Here is a 23,851-nt window from a genome sequence, read left to right as displayed (position 1 = left end):
ATCCACTGGATGCATCTAAGCACCATACAGATAAATAAAGCCATGGTGCCTGCATCCAATCCGATCCCAAGCCAAGTCCCATTGAAGTGAAATGGGGGCTGAGCAGGCCCTGGGGATTCACCTACAAAGAGGAGATGGCAGAATTGGGGTCTCAGTAGAGAAGTGACAAGGGAACACATAGGGACAAAGTAGGACAGCAACTATACTCTAGTTGGAGAATGGCAATGGTAATTTTGTCTCTATAAGGAGACCTGGTAGAGCAGAACAAAATATTTAGTATTTGTTGCAGGATCTGGGGGTGTGCTTAGTGGTGGTACTCTCATCTCATTTTTTCTTAAACATACTTGGTGCGTGCTAGGTTCTATAATGAAAACAGAATAGCATTTCCTCAAACATTGCAACATCCATGCATTGGTTTACATCCATTATTTTCTTGGGTTTTTATATTACTCATTACCCGTCAATGGAGTTACTCCAGGCATCACTTTTACACCAGAGCCTACCGTTCTGTGACTCCCATCTCTTTCTATCAAGGCTCCCCACTTTATGGCCTGCCCTTCCCCGTGGAACATGCAGACACCTGGCTTTGAAGGAATGCTTTAGAGTGAGCGAGAACTGCGTTGGTGGAGACAGACCAGTAGATTGAGGCCGTTACCAAAGGGATGATGCTGAAGCTATAGAGAGAGCTGCAGTTTTCTGTTTTTATTCCTTTCCAAGTCCATTGGTTTGAAGTATTAAGACCAAGCAACAACTGTTTGAGAAATTAACTACGCTTGAAATTTCTGCACAGTCATACTAAACAATGCTAATTGGATGGAGTGTGAGGTACTTCCCTCTTCTCATTTAATAAATGTATGTGGCTTTAATGCCAGAAATGCGTGGCAGAGGTTCAACCACACAAGAGCCTGAATAGACTCTTAATGGTACAGCCTCCTATGCCTTGGCAACCCCAGGCTCTAAAAAACAAACCAGAAATGAGCTGGCAATAGACAACTCACCTGTTCAACATCGCTGTTTTTCCTGGATTTATATATAAATTCTCCAATGGCTACGAACACTGAAAGAACAAGTCCAGCAGCAAGCACTATAAAGATGCCCCCAATATTCTCAACCCCCAGAGCACTGGCCTCTTTGCTGTCCTCCTCAGGGCACCCGTTGCCCCGCCACCACTTTTCTTTCATCATGTGCAGTTTCCCCTCTTCCTGTAGCTGGAGAATGGCAATGGTAATTTTGTCTCTATAAGGAGACCCTGTGGAGCAAGAACAAACCATTTAGTATTTGTTGCATGGTTGGGGTGGAGGATGCGCATTTGAGACAAAAGTGCACCCTTCTAACAGTACAAATTATTCCTGATAGAGTATAACCAAAACAGTTCTGTGCATGACTGACTGACTGCTCGTGTTTGGATTGCTCCCTCATTCTAATAGGGGGATAGCATTAGCTAGTGAAATTTGCATTGGTGACTGACAGAGGGATCTTTAAGTCTTGCTATTCATTTGGGACTGCTTTGGGATTTCTGTGGATGCCTACAATGGACTTTGGCTAAACCCCTGCATTGCAGCAGATTTTTCCCTACATTCCTTTCTATGTCTGACTATTTCACATTCTCCTAGACTCTCTACTTTTACATCTATTCCATTTACTTCCATTTTTTTTACCACTGTATTTAAAACTGAGCACAATCTAAGAAAACACACCGTGACTTAAATAAGTTCGGGCCTCAGTTATACTTTTGCATCCTTATTTATGCCAATTGTGCTGGATGGTTATGAGAGCTGAAACTGGCCTTGTATTTTCTTTGCATTCTGCAAAGTTTTGCCAACACGTAGGTACAGATAGCAAAGTACGTGAGGCTTTTCTTTCTCTTATTTATTGCTTTCCCTCCACCGACATTTGACTGGTAACCATGTAACGATGCAGAGTGGATGAGTATGCACGATGCCTGGCAAGCAAGGGGTTAAAGCCATGCTGCCGTTTTCCCCCCGCCCCCTTGCTTCCCCACCCCAGCCAGAACAAAGTAGCAATGGAGCAATTAAGCTTAATAGACCAGGGGGAGCTAGTAATGTGGACAGGACTAATTAGCAGCAAGCACAAAATTCCCCAAAGGGCAAGGATTACAAAGTAGCCGCAGGGAGAGAGAGTTGGAAGAAAGTATGGGAAGGTAGTGTGAAACCAGAGGCATATGTGGACTAACTTCCTACCACGTCTGGACTTTCAGCCATAATAAGCTTTGCCTCCTAGGCTGGTCTATGCTACAGCTTATGTTGACCTAACTATGGCAGTGTCTACAGGTAAGTTTCACTCCTGCTGACCTAACTGCCCTGCTATGCTGACTTAATAACTCCACCTCCCTGAGTGGTGTAGAGTTGAGGTTGGTGCAGTGTCATTGCAGACACTGCATTGCTTATGTCGACTGTTTGCTGGCTTTCAGGAGCCTTCCCACGCTGACAATATAACTGATACAAATGCTCCTGGTGAGGGGGGACACCACTGATGGAAGGAGCAAAGTGTAGAGATGCACAAGTGATATAATTACGGTGGTGGCTGTGTGCCAACATATGCTAGGCCAACTTAGTTTTGTAGTGTAGATATGGCCTTATAGTTAGAGATTGGAAGAACTCCAGTGTAGTCAGTCACTTCTTTCTGTGGCTAGCTGTCATACCTACCAACTTAGCAATTAGCAAGACAGCTGTCTAAGTAACAATTCCACAACTGTAATTTTAGCTGCAGACTAAGATGGCTGCAATTTCCAACCTGATCATTGTAAACAACATTGAGTTCTTTAAGGCAGGGACTGCAGGTCAGATTTTTTTATAGGTGTTCAGGGATGTAACGATAGGCATCTAGTGGAATTTCCAAAAGTGCCTGGATGTTTTGGAAAATCCCACTAGGAGCCTATCTACATCTTTAATACCTAAATACCTGAAAATCTGTCCCCATGTCTCCATTCTCTCTAACATGCCATGCAATCATATGGTGTTGTACACAAATGTTTTAAAATAATTGTGTATACAATAAGACACCCCCCGAGCTTTTTATTTCCTTTAGCCTACTATATTGTCTAGAGAAAGAATGTAAAAAAAATCCCAGTTCATTAATTTGCTGTGCCAAGCCTCGGATAGCTTTCAGAGTACAGTCTGTTGCCAGCAGCAGGATATGCTGATACTGCAGATGCCAAGAGATATCAGATTATGCAAAGTCTTTTTGGGTAATCAAAGATCAGCAGCCTTTGCTTTGGGTAGCCAGCAATGAAGGGAAAAATTATACCTTGTATAAGAATAACTTATTTTAATGAACATGCATTCTAGTTTAAAAAAAAAAATACAAGAAAGTTAAAATATAGTTAGCAGTGTCGCCTGGAAAGCGAGTGCAACTGCCTAATCTTTAGGAGGGGTTCTGGTTCCTGCAACAGCTAGAGTTTGTTAGCCTGCAGGGTATACTGCAAGGCCCCTCTTCTCTCCCTCTGTTCCCGCCCCCACCATAAGGAGGTTGGTTGGTGTCGGGATTGTGTGGAATATCTATTCTTTGTTTCTGTTGCTGCGGGGTTATTTGATTCAATCTTGGGAGTAACAGAGACAGCTGTATTTATACTTATACTTCTAGAATTTTGCCAAGTGTGCCTAGGGCATTGGATTGGAACTTCTAAACTTATTATTGGAAAGTAGTATAAAGTCATATATCCATTCTGATACCTCTTTGTTCAATATTTAATTTATGGCCTTGGTGCTGTTAATAGAAGCCACCTCTCAGGTTGTTGAAATACAGCTACCCACTTGCTTAGCTACCTCCCAAATCACAGGTAATAGTTAGTATGAGAATTACTAGCACATGGGCACTAGCAGCATAGGGTTGCCATATGTCCGTATTTTCCTGGACATGTCCGGCTTTTTGATTCTTAAATCGCTGTCCAGGAGAAATTTTTAAATATCTAAAAATGTCTGGGATTTTGCCATTATTATTTTTCCCCAAAGAAGAGTTGATCATTCAAGAAAGAGAGTGAATGTTGATCACTCGAGAGTGCCCGCTTTTTCCCCCTAGTTCCTAGTGCTTGCGCTGCGAAACTGCTGTTTCAGGCGGCTGGGAGGGAGTGGGGAGGAGGAGGAATGCAGCATGCTCAGGGGAGGAGACGGGGCCGGGGCAGGGATTTGGGGAAGGGGTCCAATGGGGCAGAGAGGGGGTGGAGTTGGGGCGGGGACTTTGGGGAAGAGGATGTAATGGGGGTGGGGAAGGAGTTGGAATGGGGGCGGGGCTGGGGGCTAGGGGCTGCGAACAAATACCTCCCCACCCCGTGGAGTGTCCCCTTTTTTTGAAAGTTCAAATATGGTAACCCTATGGTAGCAGTAATTGTGAAATTTGTGCTTGTTTGATGCATGTAATGACATTTCTTCGTTCAACTATATTCCTTCTAAGATGCCCTTTTGCATATTTTTTTTTAAATATTACCTATGTCCTATGCACTAGTCCTCTCAGAATGCAGTAAGCAGATAAGTGCTAAGGAAAAACAACACTGTTGGCTGCTTTAGTTCAGAGCCAAATGCAAAACCCGTATCTTACACAGTCACTAAAAAACACTAATAGAAACAACACACTGAAGGTCCCCTATATCTGCCTCATTGTGCTAGGGAAGGAAGAAAGAGCATTGTCATTTTTTAAACTTATGGAGATTGCTCAGATGCTAAGGTGATCAGTAGAGCTGGTAGGAAAAAATTGTTGGAATGATTTTTCCAATGAAAAATGCCCTTTTTTTGGAAAACTGAAACTTTCACTGGAAACATTTATGTCTTCCCCCCCCCCCCCCACCTCCCCCCAAATCAGTTTCCATCAGGAAAATCAAAATGACAGCTGTCTGCCTGTAATGGTCTTGTCAATTTCACTTTCTGAGTTGTCAAGGCAGAGCACCTTGAGCTGAAATGTCTACATTGTAAACAAACATCCCCTTAGCCTGAATCCCGCAAGTCCCCTGGGTTTTTAATTGCAGTATAGACATTCAGCTTGGCTGTCAGAGGGCCTGGCTCTTATAATTGGACAAGAACCTTTCAGCTGGGCAGCTGCAAACCTGGAAAATTTCACTTTGGTTCTTTTGAAATTGAATTTTTCTTGAAAATCTTTCCCATGAAATATTTCAGTTTTGATGTTTTATCCCTGAGTGAAATTTTTTTCAAAGATGCTAAATATTTCACAGTCATCTCTAGTGCTAAAAGCCCTGCATGTCCCCAGCTAGATATACAGATTATTTTTATTAAGAATTACATTTCTATCTTTTCCACTTGTCTGAGAACAACACAGTGTGTGATGCTGCACGCTGTAAGGCTTTATGGAAATATGCTTATGAATGTATATATGACATAACTGGAATATGTTTTATGCTACATATGCCATGTAACACATCTCTGTAAAGGTTACGATCTACTGAATCTATTCATCCTATTTGTATGCGTGTATCATTTTTGTATTTGAAGTTATGAATATTGGCTATGTACTGGTTTAATTTTAAGTAACCTTAGTAAGGAATTTGGGCAGCTTCTTTAGAAAGGAATGTGCAAGTTAAGTGCCCAATCAAGAAACACTTAATGGACAATGGATCTCAGAAGGCTCCAATCCACATAAGAAGTCTACTTGAGAACGTTCAAGGTAGCATGTGAACCATGGCTGCTACCTGTAAATTCTGAGTATGCATGGACATGTGACTTGCGCATGTGACTCCAAAACTCCATCTTGTAGCTGGAATTCTACACTGGGGGAGGGTGGGGTGTCCACCCACAAAAGAAAGTCTATTTAAACCCCTGGGAGACCCCTCCATTTTGTCTTCAGTTGGCTCAAGAGAGCCTCTCCACCCCCAAAGGATACCTGAAAGAAACTGAAACAAAGGACAGTTACTACAGGGGGTGTGAGTGATTGCTGGACCCAGACTAGAAGGAGACTGGTCTGTAAAAGGAAGCTTACTGGAACACCTCCGAGGGTGAGGTTTTATCTGTATTCAGTTTTCTTACTATATTAGGCATAGGCTTGCATATTTTTATTTTGTTTTGTTTGGTAATTTACTTTGTTCTGTCACTACTTCAAACCACTTAAATCCTACTTTCTGTATTTAATAAAATCACTTTTTACTTATTAATTAACCCAGAGTATGCATTAATACCTGCAGGGGAGGGCAAACAGCTGTGCATATCTCTCTATCAGTGTTATAGAAGGCGAACAATTTATGCGTTTACCCTATATAAGCTTTATACAGGGTAAAACAGATTTATTTGGGGGTTTGGACCCTATTGGGAGTTGGGTAACTGAGTGTTAAAAACAGGAAAACTTCTTGAGCTGCTTTCAGTTATGCTTGCAGTTTGTGAGATGTTGTTCAGACCTGGGTCTGTGTTTGTGGCTGGCAAGCGTGTCTGGCACAACCAGACCGGATTCTGGAGTCCCAAGTTGGCAGGGAAGGCAGGGGCAGAAGTAGTCTTGGCACATCAGTTGGCAGCCCCAAGGGGGTTTCTGTGATTCAACCCGTCACACTGTGATCATACTTGGCACATTCATAAGAATTTCTGAAGTGCATGGGCCTCACTTTGCACCTGTAAAGTGTAGGCATGTTTTTGCATTTGAATTCTGAGGATTGCACAAGGGGAGACTTGGCTAAATATTTGGTCCTAAAAACAATGAGAATCCAAAGTACATTTATCTTAGAAATAACATGATGGGATGGTCTTGGATACTGGGAGAAGACAACTGAGCCCATTTCCTTTGGGGATTCATGTGTGTTATGGGACTATCTTTGCAGCATACTTTGTCTAGGGCAAGTTTCAACTTTTAATTTTTAAAATGATTTATTTCAAGACACCTGGAGACTTGTAACATATATTCTATATATCCTTGAATCCTAACTGATCTTTCTAAAACAGCATATTTATCATACAAGAAACATCTTACAATATATTTCACAGCTGCATTTCCAGTGGATATATTCTCTGAGGATTACCATCTGTTCCAATTATCCTTCATTGTTTTTAGTTTAAAGCATGGCAGCTTTATAACTGCTATGAAATTCTTGCCATGTATTTATCTTTATTTTGGGATAGTTTAAATTTTTGGTTCATTCTTCTCAGCCAGAGAAGTTTGTTCTCACATAAGCAATGGAAAAATATTTTTACAATATCATCTCTATGGAATTCTGGCTAAGATGGGGCAGAGTTCAATATACTGGGGCAGGCTTTCTATCTCAGTGGCTCTCAAGCTTTCCAGACTACTGTACCCTTTTCAGGAGTCTGATTTGTCTTGCATATCCCCAAGTTACACCTCACTTAAAAACTACTTTCTTACAAAATCAGACATAAGACAAAATTGTCACAGAACACTATTACTGAAAAATTGCTTATTTTCATTTTTACCATATAATTATAAAATAAATCAACTGAATATAAATGTGCTTACGTTTCAGTATATAGGGCAGTATAAACAAGTCATTGTATGAAATTTTAGTTTGTACTGACTTTGCTAGTGCTTTTTACGTAGCCTATTTTAAAACTAGGCAAGTATCTAGATGGGTTGATGTACCCCTTGGAAGACCTCTATGTACCCCTAGGGGTATGTGTACTCCGGGTTGTTCTACCTCCCTCAAAGATGGCCATAGAAGAAATTGAAAGGCCAAAGTCTGTGAACAGTTACACCAATGTAAATCTGTAGCTAATTCCATTGAAGTCAGTGGAATTAGGCTGATGTAAACTGAGATGAGACATGGGTAGGGCGAGTGCATGACTGAGCAGCACAAATATATTAAACTAGAAAAAGAACTGGCTACACAATGTCCATTTGCAGAAGGACCCAATTTCTGTGGAAAAGATGCGATCTCTTTAAATATGTAAAATTGGCAAAGTACTGAAACATTCAGGGATAAGGCAAGCAAATCCACCGAAAAGGGAAGCTGCTTATTGGTGGAAGTGAGGCAGCTGGTTTTCAGAATGCACCCAAAGCATTGAGTCTCTTGTTGTAGGAATACAGTCTTGCAATGGCTTCTTATAGTCCCTACATAGTGCTCTGAAAATCATTGCAAACTTTGTAGGTTATTCTACTAAGATGCACGGGCAATGGTGCATAGGGTGCGATATCAATCCTGTCTCCTTTCATGCAGCTTTCCAAGGGGTGCATTTGTTGGAGATCACATTTACCTTGATTCTCTTCTAAAAAGAGGGCTCCTGGAGGAAATATGTAATCTGTCTTGCTAGCATGGTTTAATAACATGGGAGGGATGAGCAGAGGGTACCCCATCACCTGTGAACAGGACAAGAGCAGCAGGCCAACTGATTGCGTCTTGAAGGCACGGACTACACCTTAATTTTCCTGCTTGCTTACAAGCCACCCTCTTGCCCCTGCTGAGTAAAGTCATTGCTGTAGCTGGGGCAAGAGGGGAGATGTTGAATGAAAGAAGGACCCTGGGTGCTCAAAGGTTATAGAAAGCTCCTAAAGGGCATCCAGATTTAACTGCCCAGAACCTCTTGAGGACTGCTCATCATTAATTAATTATCTTTAATGCATCTTACCAATAGGAGTTCCCACGCCATAGCCTTTAGAATCAATGAGTCCACCGATCTGGGTGAGATTGCAGTTTCTCTGAGTCACGTATTCTATGTTGGTTGATTCCATCAGCAGGGCGTAGTCCGTTGTGAGCACCCGCTGGATTCCCTCATCATTGTTCTTCACCAGTGCGGTCTGCTGCCTGCTGCTCATGAATGCCCACATTTTTTCATATGTTGATATTTTGGATTTCTAAGGAAAGAAAGTGGATTCAGCAGAAATGTTAGTTTTCAAATTATGCTTGCAAAACATTCCTATGCTTAGCGTGAATGCTGTCAATAACACCTCTTGAATTGGGAGGGACAGAGAGAGGACTCTTTCAGTCTCTTTCCTCCCCCTCACATTTTTCACACTGTGCAGTGTGCTGTGATCATACTTGATCACATACATGATATAGTATGTGTCATATGTCATACAAGATATGTATGTGTCATACACCATGTGCTGTGAGTAGTTTCTTACTGCCTCCTATCCTACAGGTGCCAGCATTTCAGTGTTCACACATAGCCTGGGAGGAGCTGTGGGATCCTTTTGGATGAGTGGTGCTCTATAAATGTAAGATGTTATAATGGTCCCAGTGAATTAGTTAGCTGGGTTACATGTCATTAAGTGTTTGAGACTACTACATTATGGGACATTGTTTCCTCTTCGTTGGGCAGTAGTACCACACTGATCCAACGAAAGCTGATCAATAGGGTATTGGCTCTTTGCACGGGTGCCAGTAGTCTGTAAGTCGTGCACTCTACAGTGAAGCCCGAAACTGAACGAGAAGGAAGTGAAATCTTAAAAGCCCAAGATGCCCCGATACACTTGTGCTTCTGCTTCTGCTTCCCACCAAAATGAACGCAAAGGGCCTAATCCTGCTCTCACTGAAACCAATGAGCATTTTGCCACTGAGTTCAAAGGGAGCAGGTATGGGCCTTAATGTGCTGACACCGGGGCTTCGGATCATGCCATGTAGCATAGTGCCGTCTAAACAGTAACCCTAAAGAATATATTGTGCCCGGTCCCTGCTGGGGTGCTTGGGGGAGGGAGAGGAAGTACATAAGGAGTGTCCTTGATGCCCCTCACCTAAGAGCCAGGCACAATCCCAGGGAGCTCAAGGACTGTTCCTCTCTTAGCTCCCCTTGTGTGGGACAACGGAAAGGGAGGAACTGAACACAGCGGAGAGCAGCTTTCGCAATTCTTGAGAATCATAGAATATCAGGGTTGGAAGGGACCCCAGAAGGTCATCTAGTCCAACCCCCTGCTCGAAGCAGGACCAATTCCCAGTTAAATCATCCCAGCCAGGGCTTTGTCAAGCCTGACCTTAAAAACCTCTAAGGAAGGAGATTCTACCACCTCCCTAGGTAACGCATTCCAGTGTTTCACCACCCTCTTAGTGAAAAAGTTTTTCCTAATATCCAATCTAAACCTCCCCCACTGCAACTTGAGACCATTACTCCTCGTTCTGTCATCTGCTACCATTGAGAACAGTCTAGAACCATTCTCTCTGGAACCCTCTCTCAGGTAGTTGAAAGCAGCTATCAAATCCCCCCTCATTCTTCTCTTCTGCAGACTAAACAATCCCAGCTCCCTCAGCCTCTCCTCTCACTGTGCATTGAGGATGGTGCACAGTGCACACGCCCTTCTTCGCCTCAGGTGCTACAAAAGGTGTTATGCTGCCTTAAGCACAGCTCCCCCTGGAGCTCCCCAGGGGCACTGAGATGCTGCTCATATGCTCAATGTGCGCCTCTCTCTTGTCGCTACCATCTAACTTGAAGTATTTGCCCTCTGTTAACACTGCTTCTTTTTTTGTACTCAGTCATGCTATATTAAACACACATTTTTTGTTGTTACAAATTGAGGTTTGGTCTACAGGTTAGAGCACCATTATACATTGATTGTTCGTATTACCTGTATTTTGTCTTAACGCTTCACAGCTTTCCACCCATTTTACAGAAATGAAAAACTACTGCAACTGTACAGTCCAATCACACACTTGTACATGAATAGAAAAGTTGTTGCACTCATCGCTGCAGCTGAAATCAGTTTATTAATAGCATGTTTTAGCCAAAAATCAATATACCACCATGTTTGTGTCTCTGCTCTCTCTCCCCTTAATTCTCTAGAGCATTCCATCGCAGTTTAGGATAGTACTTCCTATATAGCCACTGGTGTTATGGATGTTTCCAGCTATTGGACATCTTTCTGTTCTATTTTTCATTCAGCCAGACATCCAGGCCGTAGTGCATCGTTTGACTAAGGCTACTCCATCAATGATGTAAATGAAAGTCTGTTCTCCATTTACAGAATGAGTAATTAATAAATTAGGTTTTATTTTCATTTTTTTTTTTTTTTCAATTTCAAACACTTCACAGCTTCCCAAGTAGCATTCTCCCTCTCGGCATATCAATGCAAGTGCTATTGGAAAAGGACTCATTCTCCTTTAGCCTGGTGCCTTTTCTGTTAATGAAATTTACAGAAAGGATCTAAGTGACTCTCTCTCTCTCTCTCTCTCTCTCTCTCTCTAATGAATCTGGAACAAGAAACACAATCCCTGCTCTGTTTCAGAGTAACAGCCGTGTTAGTCTGTATTCGCAAAAAGAAAAGGAGTACTTGTGGCACCTTAGAGACTAACCAATTTATTAGAGCATAAGCTTTCGTGAGCTACAGCTCACTTCAGCCTTTGTTTTAAAGTCTATTTTTTACAACAACCAAGAAGTACCTCTTTTAAAGTTTTTAAGACTAGGAAGCTAGCAGTAGAGTGGGTGCTGAGCTGTGGGTACAAGAAGAGTTGGGGTTTTGTTCCTGGTCTCTTCCTGGCACTGACCTGCTGCGTCACCTTGGGCAAGTTGCTTCACCATTTTGTGCCTCTGCTTCCCCTTCCCACCCTTTGTCTATCTAGATGTCACAAGCTGCTAGATATCTACCTCAGAGTCTCTACCTCAGTTTCTGTCTAGCATAATGTGGGTCCCAATCTTGGTTGAGGCATCTAGGGGCTACGGCAAGAGATGTAAGACATAATCTGGTTACCCACGTTGGTTATTGAGTGCTTGTGAGTACTGTATTGTCTCCCCACCCTAGTAGTAGTTAGGCTCCAGGTTGGTGTGGTTTTGAAAGGCTGGGGGAATGGAAAGGAAAAGTAAATGTATGGGGGTATGGTACTCCCTGTCGCCCGGTCTGTGGACATGGGCACTTCTATCTGCGGACTCAGGCTACACTGAAAATGGTTATTGTATTTATTTCTTGTGCTGGGTAACATGAGGACTCTGTTCCCAGTAAACTTAGCTGGCTCTTTATTAAGTGAGCTGCTCCAACGGCAATTTAACATTCTTAGCCAAGGGCACGCAGATTGGCTCCTTGGTGCTTCCTCCAAATTATTCCCTTCCTCCAGCTTGCTACAGTAGTAAAACCACATATCTCATTTCCTTCATCTGAATAGTCTTGATGTAACACTCTTCTGACCATGTCACAGGTCAGGATAACAACCTGTATTTCCACTCACTGGTCCAGCAGGCTTCCAGCTCCCCTCTGGTTGCCTCTCTTGAGTGGAGACCTGTGTCTCTCCCACTTCTGACTTGGGTATGGCCAGGCATTACAGTTCCCTGCATTTGCTGCATTGCTCGCAGCAGAGAGAGGCTTTGTCTTCAGAGATAATTAATAAGTGTAATTGCTATAGTTAAAAGTACCTCACAGTTCTTTCTATGCAACCCTATTTTATTTTGAAGGTAAAAAGTACTACAGTAGAAAATGTATTCTGGCAGGAACAGTTCTTCAAACCCACACCTAAGGGACTGGCTTGTGGTTACAAGCTCTCACATCTTCAACTCAGAATGAGCACCCAGCCTAATGGAGCCTCCATAGGCCCAGTCCTTCCCTCCTACCCTGAGGACTGGGGCTTTCTGTGAACCAGGGTCCTGTCTGTTTGCTGGATCAGGAAGAAAGCCCTAAGGCCGTTTAAAACCAGGCTATTTATCCAAAAAACCCTTTCTTGGTCTGTTGGCCCCTAGAGAATCTAGTTTGAACTACAGTAGTAAGTGCACACCTCTCCAGGGGGGTGGCTTCAGTGTTGATAGGAAGTGCATTAGCAACCCCCCCCCACTAGAGAAGGTGCCATATAATTCCACAAAAAACACATACACAACTGCCTTTTTAATACAGTGGACCCCCAAAAGTATTGACCCCAAATCAATAAGGTTTAACTTAATTCAATACATTTTATCTTAATTTCATAAGATTTGTGCAGGATATTGTCAGTCTGTCTCCTGACCATTTTTAGGATCATTGGGTAGAGTTAGTATGTTCTTATTAAACACTACTTTGCATGGCAGCTCATATTAGATATTGACTTTCTACTTGGTTGAGTATTAAACTTTTAAGCAAAATTTCTTTGACTCTGAAGTTTGGGGCTTAATATTTCTTCTAATTCTACTCTTAAGTTTGGTCAGTCAGAGGACAATGCTAAACTTTGAAGGTTAAATGGATCTGCTCAGTTTCTTCTCAGTTAGTACAAGCCATTTTTTACCCTAATTAGTAATATATTTTTGAAACTGATACACTTTATAGGGTAGTTTGAGACTGATATAGACCTACAGAGGTTATAGGAATAATGTATTCTGTATGCAGATGAGTTTGCGAAAGATATTGTAGCTTCCTGCTATGCAAATCCCACCCCCCCTCTTTTCTCTCTCCTGCCATGCCCCCTCACCCACACAGATTTCTCCACTAAGGATGACCTTCAAATTTCTGCTCTTCGGGTGCAGATGCAGGACTGACTGATTTCAATGGAGCTGTATATGCATAGCAGAAGGCAGGATTTTGCAAGCTTCAGAATGGGAGATTAAACATCAATTATTACAGATGAGCCAAAAAAAAAGTGAGAAAACAGAACAAATTGATAGAATTACAAGAAGAGCTGGTTGCAAAACTTTGGGTGAGATCGGTTTTCATCAGAATTTGCTGACTTAGCAAAACTGAAGCATTTTGTGGAGACAGTTCTGATGGAACCCAAGCATGTTTCTACCCAGCTGCTGGGGAACCGGGTTTCCAAGGTCCACGGCCGCAGGGCAGGGTGCCTTTGAGGAGAATTTCAATTTTGTGGGGGTCCTACTTGGGACAAAATAGATTTTGAAACAGATCTTCCATGAAATGGAATGGCCTGTCTTTGCATGGGTCTAGCCGGGATAAATGCATGCATTTCTTAAAGCAACTATTACTCTAAAATATATTTTTTGAGAAATGTGTAGCGGCTTGGAGTTTCTATTGAAGCTAGTATAAGGTATTCAACACAGGAGTGGAAATATGCTCAGAAGTGTGTGTTTGTATTCTGTGTGTATTATAAACCAACAACTGGAATGTGAGTGGGCGTGGGACTGAATAAATTCAAACAGAGTTCCTAGACAAGTGATGTAAACATGTTTTCCCAACCTGCTTCTACTATATTCCCTATACACTGGATAGCTTCTAAAAATACCCCCTTCTTGGGGTTTCCTTTTACTGTTTTAAAGGAGTTATAAATGTAAGCTTGGGCTTTCTCTAAAGTCCAGCTGGTCCTAGGATTTCTTTCTGCAGGACCTTTCCACTTCTACCCCTCCTCCTACTTCTTTTTACTTTTAAGGAGTTATCTAGGTCTTACATTCCATAGATTAGAACTAATCAGCCCAATCTGGACTGACTGCTAAGGGGAGTCAAGAAAATGACTCTGCATCTCATGTAGGGCACGTGACACCCTGTCACCTATCTTTCATCACAAAGAGAGCCTGGAACAGTGGGTGTGCCCTAAAGTTTTCTACAGGTTTGAAAGCAGTGGTGAGCTGGAGCTGGTTCACACCAGTTCACTCGAACTGGTTGTTAAATTTTGAAGCCGGTTTAGAACCGGTTGTTAAAGGGGTGGGCAAACTCCAGCCCAGTGGCCACATCCGGCCCTCAGGACTGTCCTGTCCGGCCCACCTGAGCTCCCAGCTGGGGAGGCTCCCCTGGCTGAGAATCCCATTTTTAATTTTCACTCACCTGGCGGTGGTCCCGGTCTTTGGCAACACTTTGGCAGCGGGCCCTTTACTCGCTCTGGGTCTTCGGCGGCAGGTTCTTCAGTGCCGCCGAAGACCCAGAGCAACTGAAGGAACCAGTTCTTCAGATTTTGGCAGCTCATCACTGTTTGAAAGAGAGTGGTTCTCCTGGTATTTCCCATTTGAAACACAAGGAGTATCTTCCAAAAGAAAAGGAGTACTTGTGCCACCTTAGAGACTAACAAATGTATTCGAGCACAAGCTTTTGTGAGCTACAGTTCACTTCATCAGATACATTCAGTGGAAAATGGAAAATACAGTGGGGAGATTTATAGACATAGAGAACATGAAACCATACACACTGTAATGAGAGTGATCACTTAAGATAAGCTATTACCAGCAGGAGAGCGGGGGAGGATGACCTTTTGTAGGGATAATCAAGGTGGGCCATTTCCAGCAGTTGACAAGAACGTCTGAGGAACGGTGGGGGTGGGTTAGTCTCTAAGGTGCCACAAGTACTCCTTTTCTTTTTGCGAATACAGACTAACACGGCTGCTATTCCTCCAAAAGAGAATACACGTTTAAAGAATGCCCGCTGTATGCTCTTTTGTCCTTGCAACCTAGTAAGGGCTAAGCTCCTGAAGAGCTATGCTGCTGCTACAAGACCCAGACTCACTGCTGTGGTGACTACTGCTGCTGCATGCCTTGTTTCTATTTTGGTGGCCACAAGCGACCTCCCTAATCATCTCGGCATTTTCTGAAGGGCAGGAAACTCCCCAGGAAAACATACCAGGCTCGTGGGCAGGACATTTATCCACTTGGACTCTACTCCACTGATATTTGGGACTCCCTGAGTCCACTAAGGCCAATACCATCCCCCCACCCACCCACTGCCTTCTAGCCAGACTGGCCTGGAACAGAACCCTGGGCCTTGTGAACTCAAGACCACATCTCCTCCACAATCGCTTTCTGCAAAGGGACAGGACTTTTTCATATGTCCCCTCTGGAACTTCTACTGTGAGCCTAATCATCATTGATCTTCTACGGCTGCTCATGTCTGATCACTAGGAAACTCACAGCACTTACGTTCTCTTGAACTGAAAACCATTATCTTCCCACTTCACCATCATACATTTCTCTTAGACGTCCCCCACCTGTTACAGCAGCCATCTAGTACAGGGAGCTTGGCCCCCCTCCATCTGTTTTTCTTCCTATTATGAGTTTCCTAGGAACCTATTTTGAGGGACAAAGTCTTTCTTTTAACTGAGCAACTTGAACCTCATAACCTATTGGTTACCATAATATCCACTGTGCCCCATTCAGCTAATAGTATTGCAAGCTGGGAAACCATTTGAAGCCAGTAGACTGCAGTATCATCTTAGGGAGAAATATTTTTGATATTTAGATATCTCCTGTCCTATGAAAGTTTATTTAAAAAAATAAAATAGGAAGGCTTGCTCTTAAATTAAAAATATAACTGCCCTTTGTTTCTACTGTGGCTCTGAATTATTTTGCAATATCTGCTCTTTTGTGCGCCCATCGTAATTTATAGTAAACACAATCCTCTGAGGGCTCTCAACTCCCAGTGACATCCCTTGAGTTGAGAGCTGTCAGCACATTGCAGGGTCAGGCCTGAAATGATTTATTAGAAATATGGGGGAGGGAAATCACAGCATTTCTTTCTTCCTCCCCCAGAAGTAAGCCAGCTCTTCCCTGACTTTACATGGTAATGTATAGCTTATATATATAAAATTACAGCTGGGGCTGGTAGAACTGCCAATTAATCAGGTTGACTGACACTTGCCATTATAAGAACCTGTGCTTTAAACTTTGTCAGCATTTGACTGTTTGGCCTAAATTTCTCGTGCTCAGTGTCAGCCTCAGGACACTATTGCATTTGCTAAAGTGGCAGAGGTCTTTATGGTGGATCTAAAGGTTCCAATCCTGCTGATGACCCATGTGGGTGCCAATGTGATGCCACTTGATGGAACTTCTAATTTTTCAGTTAACTTTTTTAAAACCCTAGGAAATGACACACTAACAACTATATTAAAACGTCATTAAGGTTGCAAAGTCAAGCACTCAAAAGTTAGGAAATGCCAGAATTAAAACAGCCTGGGAAACCTTAATTCAGCCCCCTTGTGCATGTGCATTATGACACACTCTTTAATTACATGATCACGTAACTCTTTTTTCCACAGCATCATTGCCTCAGTGAGTGCACAAAATGGGGTGAATCAAGGTTGCGTAGTTAAGGAGACTGTTTGTCCATAGGATTCCTGCTCCATTTGGTGCAGAAGTTGGAAGATGCATGGTGAATGGAGCAGGGAATTACAAGAGGAGGCTCTCATGGTTAAGGCAGTTGAATGCTGCCCTGGAGAGTTGGATTCTAGCCCTTTCTCTGCCCCAAAGGCCCAGATACACACAGGGATACGCTAAAAGACTTAGGAGTTTCAGTTGAACAGCTTCAACAGGAGAGATTGAGCCCACATCAGAATGTTTCATAGTTCAGTGGTTAGGGTAGTCTTCTGAGAGAGGGGGGAAATCTCTGTTCAGATCCTTTCTCCCCTATTTGGCAGGGAGGGAGGAATTGAACCTGGGTCTACAACATACCAGGGGAGTGTACTAACCACTAGGCTAAAAGTAATAAGGGGGACACGACCCCTTTCCCTCCCAAATTTTGTATAGGACTGATCTTGTAGGTAGCCTCTGCTCAGGCCGCACAGGTAGGGAGGAGATAGGGGGAGGAGCACTTATCTTCCCCCATTTTGTGGATCACTCCGGGCCTTAGACATCCAGATGCCTATTGTGAGGCACATGCCCAGAGGCAGAAATGAAGGCACCTAGGGAACTTTTACCCTGAAAACGTAGGCGCCAAGTGAGTATAGGTTTTGCGAGAGCTACAGTTTTGTGGTTAGCAGTGGAACTTAGGGGTTTAAGTACCTATATATCTTTGTGGATCTGGGCCATTGTTCCTATGTGATGCTAGGCAAGTCATTTAAACCAGCCTCTCGCAGCTGTATTCCTCATTTCTGGGTGCCTGGGTTGAGAGTCCAGGGTCTGATTTGCAGAAATGTTCAGTGGCATAACACACAGTAGGTTATAAATAATATATATCTTTGTATATATAACATTTAGACTGAAAGCACCTGGGGGACATGGATTTGTCTCTTCTCTGTCTGTAAAGTACAATGTACATCTCTGATGCTTTACAAATAATTACACACTAAAAAACTGCATTAACCTACTGTGTGTTATTTTGGGCAAGTCATTTTCTCTGTCTGTACTTCTGTTTCCCTTCCCACCCATTGTCTCTCTGGTCTGTTTAGGCTGTAAGCTCTTCAGGGCAGGGTCTGGCTCCTTGCTTTGTTTTTATACTGACCTAGCACAATGAAGCAGTGATCTCTTTAGCTCTTCTAAGAGGTACTGTATATAATTTATTAGTTGTATTGCATGTGTAGCAGTGATATAAATGTGAAATTGCATTTGTCCATGCACCTTTCACCACATTACCTTTACTCTTCCAACTAATTCAGGTCCATTCTCGCAGAAATTATTTCTAGCATTCATCTATTTGCATGTGTGTGTCTGTATATAATTGCAGACACACACAAGCATGGGTGCATTTTGTAGAACATTGATACCTAATTACCTGATTTGAAACCTCATTTAGATGTCTAAATGCTAAAAATAATTATATTAAAAAAATTGATCCATCTTTATTTGTGCCTGCAAAATTACACCCTCTTATTTGTGTCTAAAAAGCTAGTGCAAAACTGGAAGCTGCTTTGGGAAACTTGTTCTGATTTCACAATGCTTAGAGTATGCCTGTGATTTCCTCTGCTATAGAGCAGGAGCTACAATTGTGGAGTCCCTCTTTGCGCAGATTCATCTTTTAAGGCCCTGCATTGTGGTGACCTTTCTTGGCCAGAGAGAGGAAATTGGGCTAAGGAATTTTACTGGGGTCTTAAGTAGTAGCAAAAACTACTAACCAGCCTAATAGGTGTTCCTTATTAAAATAAGTGATACTGTAGTTACTTTGTGTTCTCGAGTTGTTTCCCAGCATATGTTAATAGAGATTTCAACTTGTCATTTCAAAAACTGATTAAATAATTAGGCTTTGAAAAAAGCATAGTTTATTCTCTTATTCAATAACACAGTCACCTCTCCACTCTAGATGGAAGTAAGCGGGGGCAACAAGAGAGGAATTTACCCTTAACTGCTAAAAGCAGGGTGGCCATGTAAGATGTAGCAAACTACTGCAGAATCTTTTTTGAAAATTACTAGTTTGGAGACATGATCCAAATATTTGAACTGCAATCCATTAACTTTCCTTTATTTGTATATAAGAATCTATCTTCATCTGAAGATAGTCTTGTGGTTAAGGTACTGTGCTGGGATTTGAGACATCTGGGTTAAATTCCCAGGTCTGCCACAGACCTTTTTAAAATAGTCACTTAAGATGTCAAACTGACAACAGCAGAAACTGAAATTGTTCATTCACAGAACATCTAGCTACACAGGTAGCATTTTTTCCACATGTTGCTTCACCACTGTGACTCATTCTCTTTGGAAGGACTTCTTCCTAAAGGCTAGTTAAAAGATGCTCAGATGCCATACTGAGGAGTAGGATATTAATACTTACCTAGGTACATTCAATCCTTGGATTTCCTGCTGGGTGTGCCAACAAAGCTGCTAACTGCCGTGGGATGTTTTTTGTACATTTTCCATATTTATAATTTGCTGGTATATGCATTGACATTTTAGGAGATCCACTCATTTTATATGTAATTAATGTTGATCATCAAAAGGAATTTAGTTATCTGCAGAAGCAATTGCACTAGAAAATGCTCTCTATTATTATTTATTAAACTTTAAATCTATATTCTTTTTATATCTTTTAAAAGCAAATGAACTATTATTTTGATTGACAGTTGTATTTTGCTAATGGCTACTTGATCTTGAAAAGCTATCTTAGCGAATTACTTGTTATAAACTTTGGGCCTAACAGCCCCCTTTTGAAGACTGAAGAATAGCTAGTGGTAGTGGGCCCTGATGGGACAAAACTGCAGATGTCCTCCTCGCAGAGTTTTCACTAAATTCTTTTGGCTAGGGCATGGGTTTGCCTTTCTCAAAAAGAGGAGGCAGTTGGGCCCCAGACTGTATAGATCTTGGGGGATTCACTAGAGGCATGGGGCTATTCCAGCAGAGACTTTGTGCCTATACATTGTTCCAGAGTCCTTTTTCCCTTCTTGTATTGGACCTGTTCTAGCGGGGACTTTCCAGATTGTAGCTGCCCCGGAGCCCTCCATTCTTAGGGAGCAGTGGGTGCCACGGTACTGAGGACCTTTCACTAAAGGTAGTACAGTGTCACACTGTAATCTATTTATGGCGGTTTCCTGCTGGTTGGCAGAAGGAAACATGCATATAACACAACCTTCCCCATCACTGAGGTGTAGATTCCTGGAGGACGTTCTGTGGATTAGGGATTTGTTATAACTGCTAAATTTTCCTGAACTAATGTTTTCAGAAATTCTCATTCTGTTCCACGTTTCAGAATCTATTAGTGAAAGGTTACAATTCTTACAGTGCAAACCCACTTGGCACCATCTTACCTTGAAGAAGGTCATTGTTGATCCGTCTCTAACAGCCCCATATTCTATCTTGGTTTGCTTTGCCAAATCATCTGCTGAATCGATGGGGGATTCCATTCTCTCAACTGTCAGGAAGGCAGCCAAATTGGCAGTGTAGGATGAGATTATGATTAAGGTGAAAAACCACCATATTCCTCCAACTATTCTGGTAGAAAGAGCTTTGGGCATCAGCTCTGATCCTGTTATAATATCATCAAAACAATCATATTAAAACATGTTGAAAGAAGTCTTTCTCTGGCAGTAGATTATTTTTAGGAGCATAATACATTTATGAACCACAGAATAATAAAAAAATCTACACAGTAATCTCGCATATGTACAGCTAACATTTATAATAACATACTTTGAAGGGGATGTATGCCATGATACCTAACACACACATGATTATCCATGGGTCTGAACACCAATTTGTCTTTGAGATAATGTCATCTTGGAGTTAACCTTTTAGACTCCTAGCCTATACTAATAATTTATCTGTATCTTAACTGCTTGTTACAAGTATTGTAATGAGGCTTTAAGCCTTAAGAACAACAATACAGTAGAACCTCAGAGTTTCTAACATCTCGGGAATGGAGGTTACTTGTAACTCCGAAATGTTTGTAACTCTGAACAAAACGTTATTGTTGGTCTTTCAAAAGTTTACAACTGAGCATTGACTTAATACAGCTTTGAAACTTCACTTTGCAGAAGAAAAATACTGCCTTCCCTTTATTTTGTTAGTAGTTTACATTTAACACAGTACTGTACTGTATTTAATTTGTCTTTGCTGCTGCCTGATTGCATACTTCTGGTTCCAAATGAGATGTGTGGTTGACCAGTCACTTTGTAACTCTGGTGTTCGTAACTCTGAGGTTCTACTGTATCCCATTCCCATTATTTCCTATTTAGAGGAAATGCTTAAAAAGATGGCTTTACCCTGTGTCTCTTATCTACACATCCAGGTATGTACGGTCCTGCAGCCCTCACTCAGACAAACAGTATCACTGCAGTCAATAGTGTTCCAGTAAAGTCACTGGGACTTACTCACGTGAATAAGGGCTGCAGGGGTCAAGACCTAAAATATGTCTTTTTATAAGCCTATACTTTGTTTTAAAGTTAAAGCAATTATACAGTCCCTTCTGGATCTCTACATGATGGTGCAATGTTGTGAATAATAAATTAATCCCAGTTTAAAGGACAGAATGATGACTGAAATGGCATTAGCACATCCGACTGCACATCTCACATCATGAGACTAGGAAAATAAATGGATAATTTGTATGTTTCATTTTACTTTTTAAGGTCATGTAATTGGCGCAGGAGGGTTGAATTTGATCCCAGCTGTGAAGCAAAGTACAGTAACTCCTCGCTTAACTTTGTCGTTATGTTCCTGAAAAATGCGACTTTAAGCAAAATGATGTTAAGCGAATCCAATTTCCCCATAAGAATTAATGTAAATAGGGGGGTTAGGTACCAGGGAAATTTTTTCACTAGACAAAAATCTATATATTTTTTAAATACACACACAGTATAAGTTTTAAACAAACAATTTAATACTGTACACATCAATGATGATTGTGAAGTTTAGTTGAGGTGGTGAAGTTAGAGGGTGGAGGAGGTGGGATATTTCCCAGGGAATGCCTTACTGCTAAATGAACTAGCATTCGGCTGAGCCCTCCAGGGTTAACACATTGTTGTTAATGTAGCCTCCCTCTACAAGGCAGCACGAATGGAGGGGAGGGGAGGGGAGACAGCATGGCAGACAGATGCGCATTGCCCCTTTAAGTATGCTGACACCATTCTAAGCACATTGCCTTTAAAAAGATCAGGAAGTTGAGATAAGAGCTGCGGCCAGCACGCTCCCTCCATCCTGAGCCCTATCCTGTCCCCACCCTGCTTTATATGGAGAAGGGGTAAGTGGAGGGCAGGAGTAGGGGGACACCCTGACATGAGCCTCCCTCTGTCTTCCCCCCCCCCCCCGCCCTCGGTCTCCTGCATAGCAAGTAGGAGGCTCCCAGGAGCAGCTCCAAGGCAGAGGGCAGGAGCCGCACATGGCAGTGGGGAGAGGGACAGCTGAACTGCCGGCAATTAATAGCTTGCTGGGCTGCTGCTGCACATGGAACTTAGGGGAGCTGATAAGGGAGCTGCCGGTGCACCCTGGTTCCAAGCCCCCACCCGCTAGCTGCAACGGCCTTCTCTTCCTACAAGCTGTGGACAAAGCAGGTAACAGCCAAACAACGTTATAAGGGAGCATTGTACAACTTTAAACAAGCATGTTCCCTAATTGATCAGCAGCGTTAACTGGGATGACTTTAAGTGAGGAGTTACTGTACTCCTAAACATTACAAGCCGAATTCTGCCCTGACTGACACAGTAAGCAACCTCACTGACTTCAGTGGATTGCCTGGGGTTTAAGGCCCAGATTCAGACATGCACTTGATTGTGTGCTTATAGTCAACTGACTTCAGTTTCACTTCAACAAAACACTTATGCACTATGCTTAACTCTGAATAAGGATGGACTTAAGCAAATGCTTAAGTGCTGGCTGAACTGGGGGTCTGCGTGTGTACAGAATTTGATTTAACTAATATTCATTGTTATTAGAGAAAGGTCCCTGTTGTTGAAGTGTTATGTCTTCTGAGCTACTTAATGATTTATGTGGGAACTTAAAATACATTCTGTGAAATGTCTGAAGGTTGAAATGTCTTGGAAGATTTTAACGTAAAAACTCTCTACAATTTGAGCAAAAACTGAAAGGGTAATAATCTTCCAAACCACAGGCAAACAGATTTAATTTAGCTTTTTATAAATATATGTACATCTCTTAAAGGTCAGAGCTAAGCATAGCCCAGGTCTCTGAGTACATTTATGTAGCTACCAAATTATGAGAGGTAACAGCAAAGCAGACTTCCTGCTGTATATAGCCTTTGTGTTGTCCTGATTTTAAACTAGGCCAACAGTCTAAAAGTAGAGGTTTCTATTTAATTTAGGGAATCTTAATGTGTCATTTCAAGAGCTGCGAATTCATCCAGATTTATGTTTAATTGTGCTTTTCTTGGTGCTTTATCAGGCTAGATTTTTTTAAATGTAGTGAAACATGGTTATTTACTCCTAAGGATGTATTTTTAAACTGTAGTTGACCTAGCAAATGTAAGAGTAGGCTGCTACGTATACTGATTCAGATCTTCATGGAGATGTCATTTCTAAAAGCCTAGTTAGTATAGGAATATAAAAGATGCAGTTAGACACTGTTACAATGCTTAGTTTTAATGTATAGCAATAGTAATAGCCAACTAAACTTCAGAGACCTTCGCTTGCCGTAAAAGCTGGTAGTGCAGCCTTATCATTAGAGGTCCATGATAATAGATGGAAGTGGAGAAACTCTTGGTTACTGTAGCTTTTTGGCAAAATAATAATACTCCAGTGGTTTTCTCTAGTGGCAAATTAGTTGTATAAATGAAACAGAAAATCTTTAATCTAATTAAACTAATACATTTTAACCTGCCACTGAGTATTACAAGATCAGTCCCCTGGCTTATAAGATGCTGAGCACCCTCCACTCTCACAAAAGTCAATAGGAGTTGAGTGGGGTTCAGCATATTGCAGGATCAGGCCTGTGATTTCTTTCAGTATTCACCATCTCTTGGAACCTGAGTCAACAAAGTGCGTAAG

General features: G+C 42.0%; 1 protein-coding gene across 7 annotated transcripts in view; it reads right to left on the bottom strand.

Annotated features, from left to right (window-relative positions):
- GRIK1 (glutamate ionotropic receptor kainate type subunit 1) overlaps positions 1 to 23,851 on the bottom strand; it is a 230,603-nt gene that overhangs the window by 10,360 nt on the left and 196,392 nt on the right. For 6 of the 7 annotated variants that reach the window (XM_073362544.2, XM_073362562.2, XM_073362533.2 and 3 more), the window contains 3 exons: positions 20,162 to 20,379; positions 8,526 to 8,751; positions 999 to 1,249 (listed from right to left, as the gene is read on the bottom strand). In XM_073362544.2, the coding sequence (XP_073218645.2) occupies positions 999 to 1,249; positions 8,526 to 8,751; positions 20,162 to 20,379 (695 nt within the window). Of the gene's footprint in view, positions 1 to 998; positions 1,250 to 8,525; positions 8,752 to 20,161; positions 20,380 to 23,851 lie in introns of those variants that run through there. The other variant, XM_073362592.2, reaches the window with a different exon arrangement.

Source organism: Lepidochelys kempii, chromosome 1, assembly GCF_965140285.1.
Source record: "Lepidochelys kempii isolate rLepKem1 chromosome 1, rLepKem1.hap1, whole genome shotgun sequence".
Taxonomy (NCBI): domain Eukaryota; kingdom Metazoa; phylum Chordata; order Testudines; family Cheloniidae; genus Lepidochelys; species Lepidochelys kempii.
The sequence above is the reverse complement of the archived record's forward strand: the minus strand, read 5'-3'. Positions and strand labels throughout refer to the sequence as shown.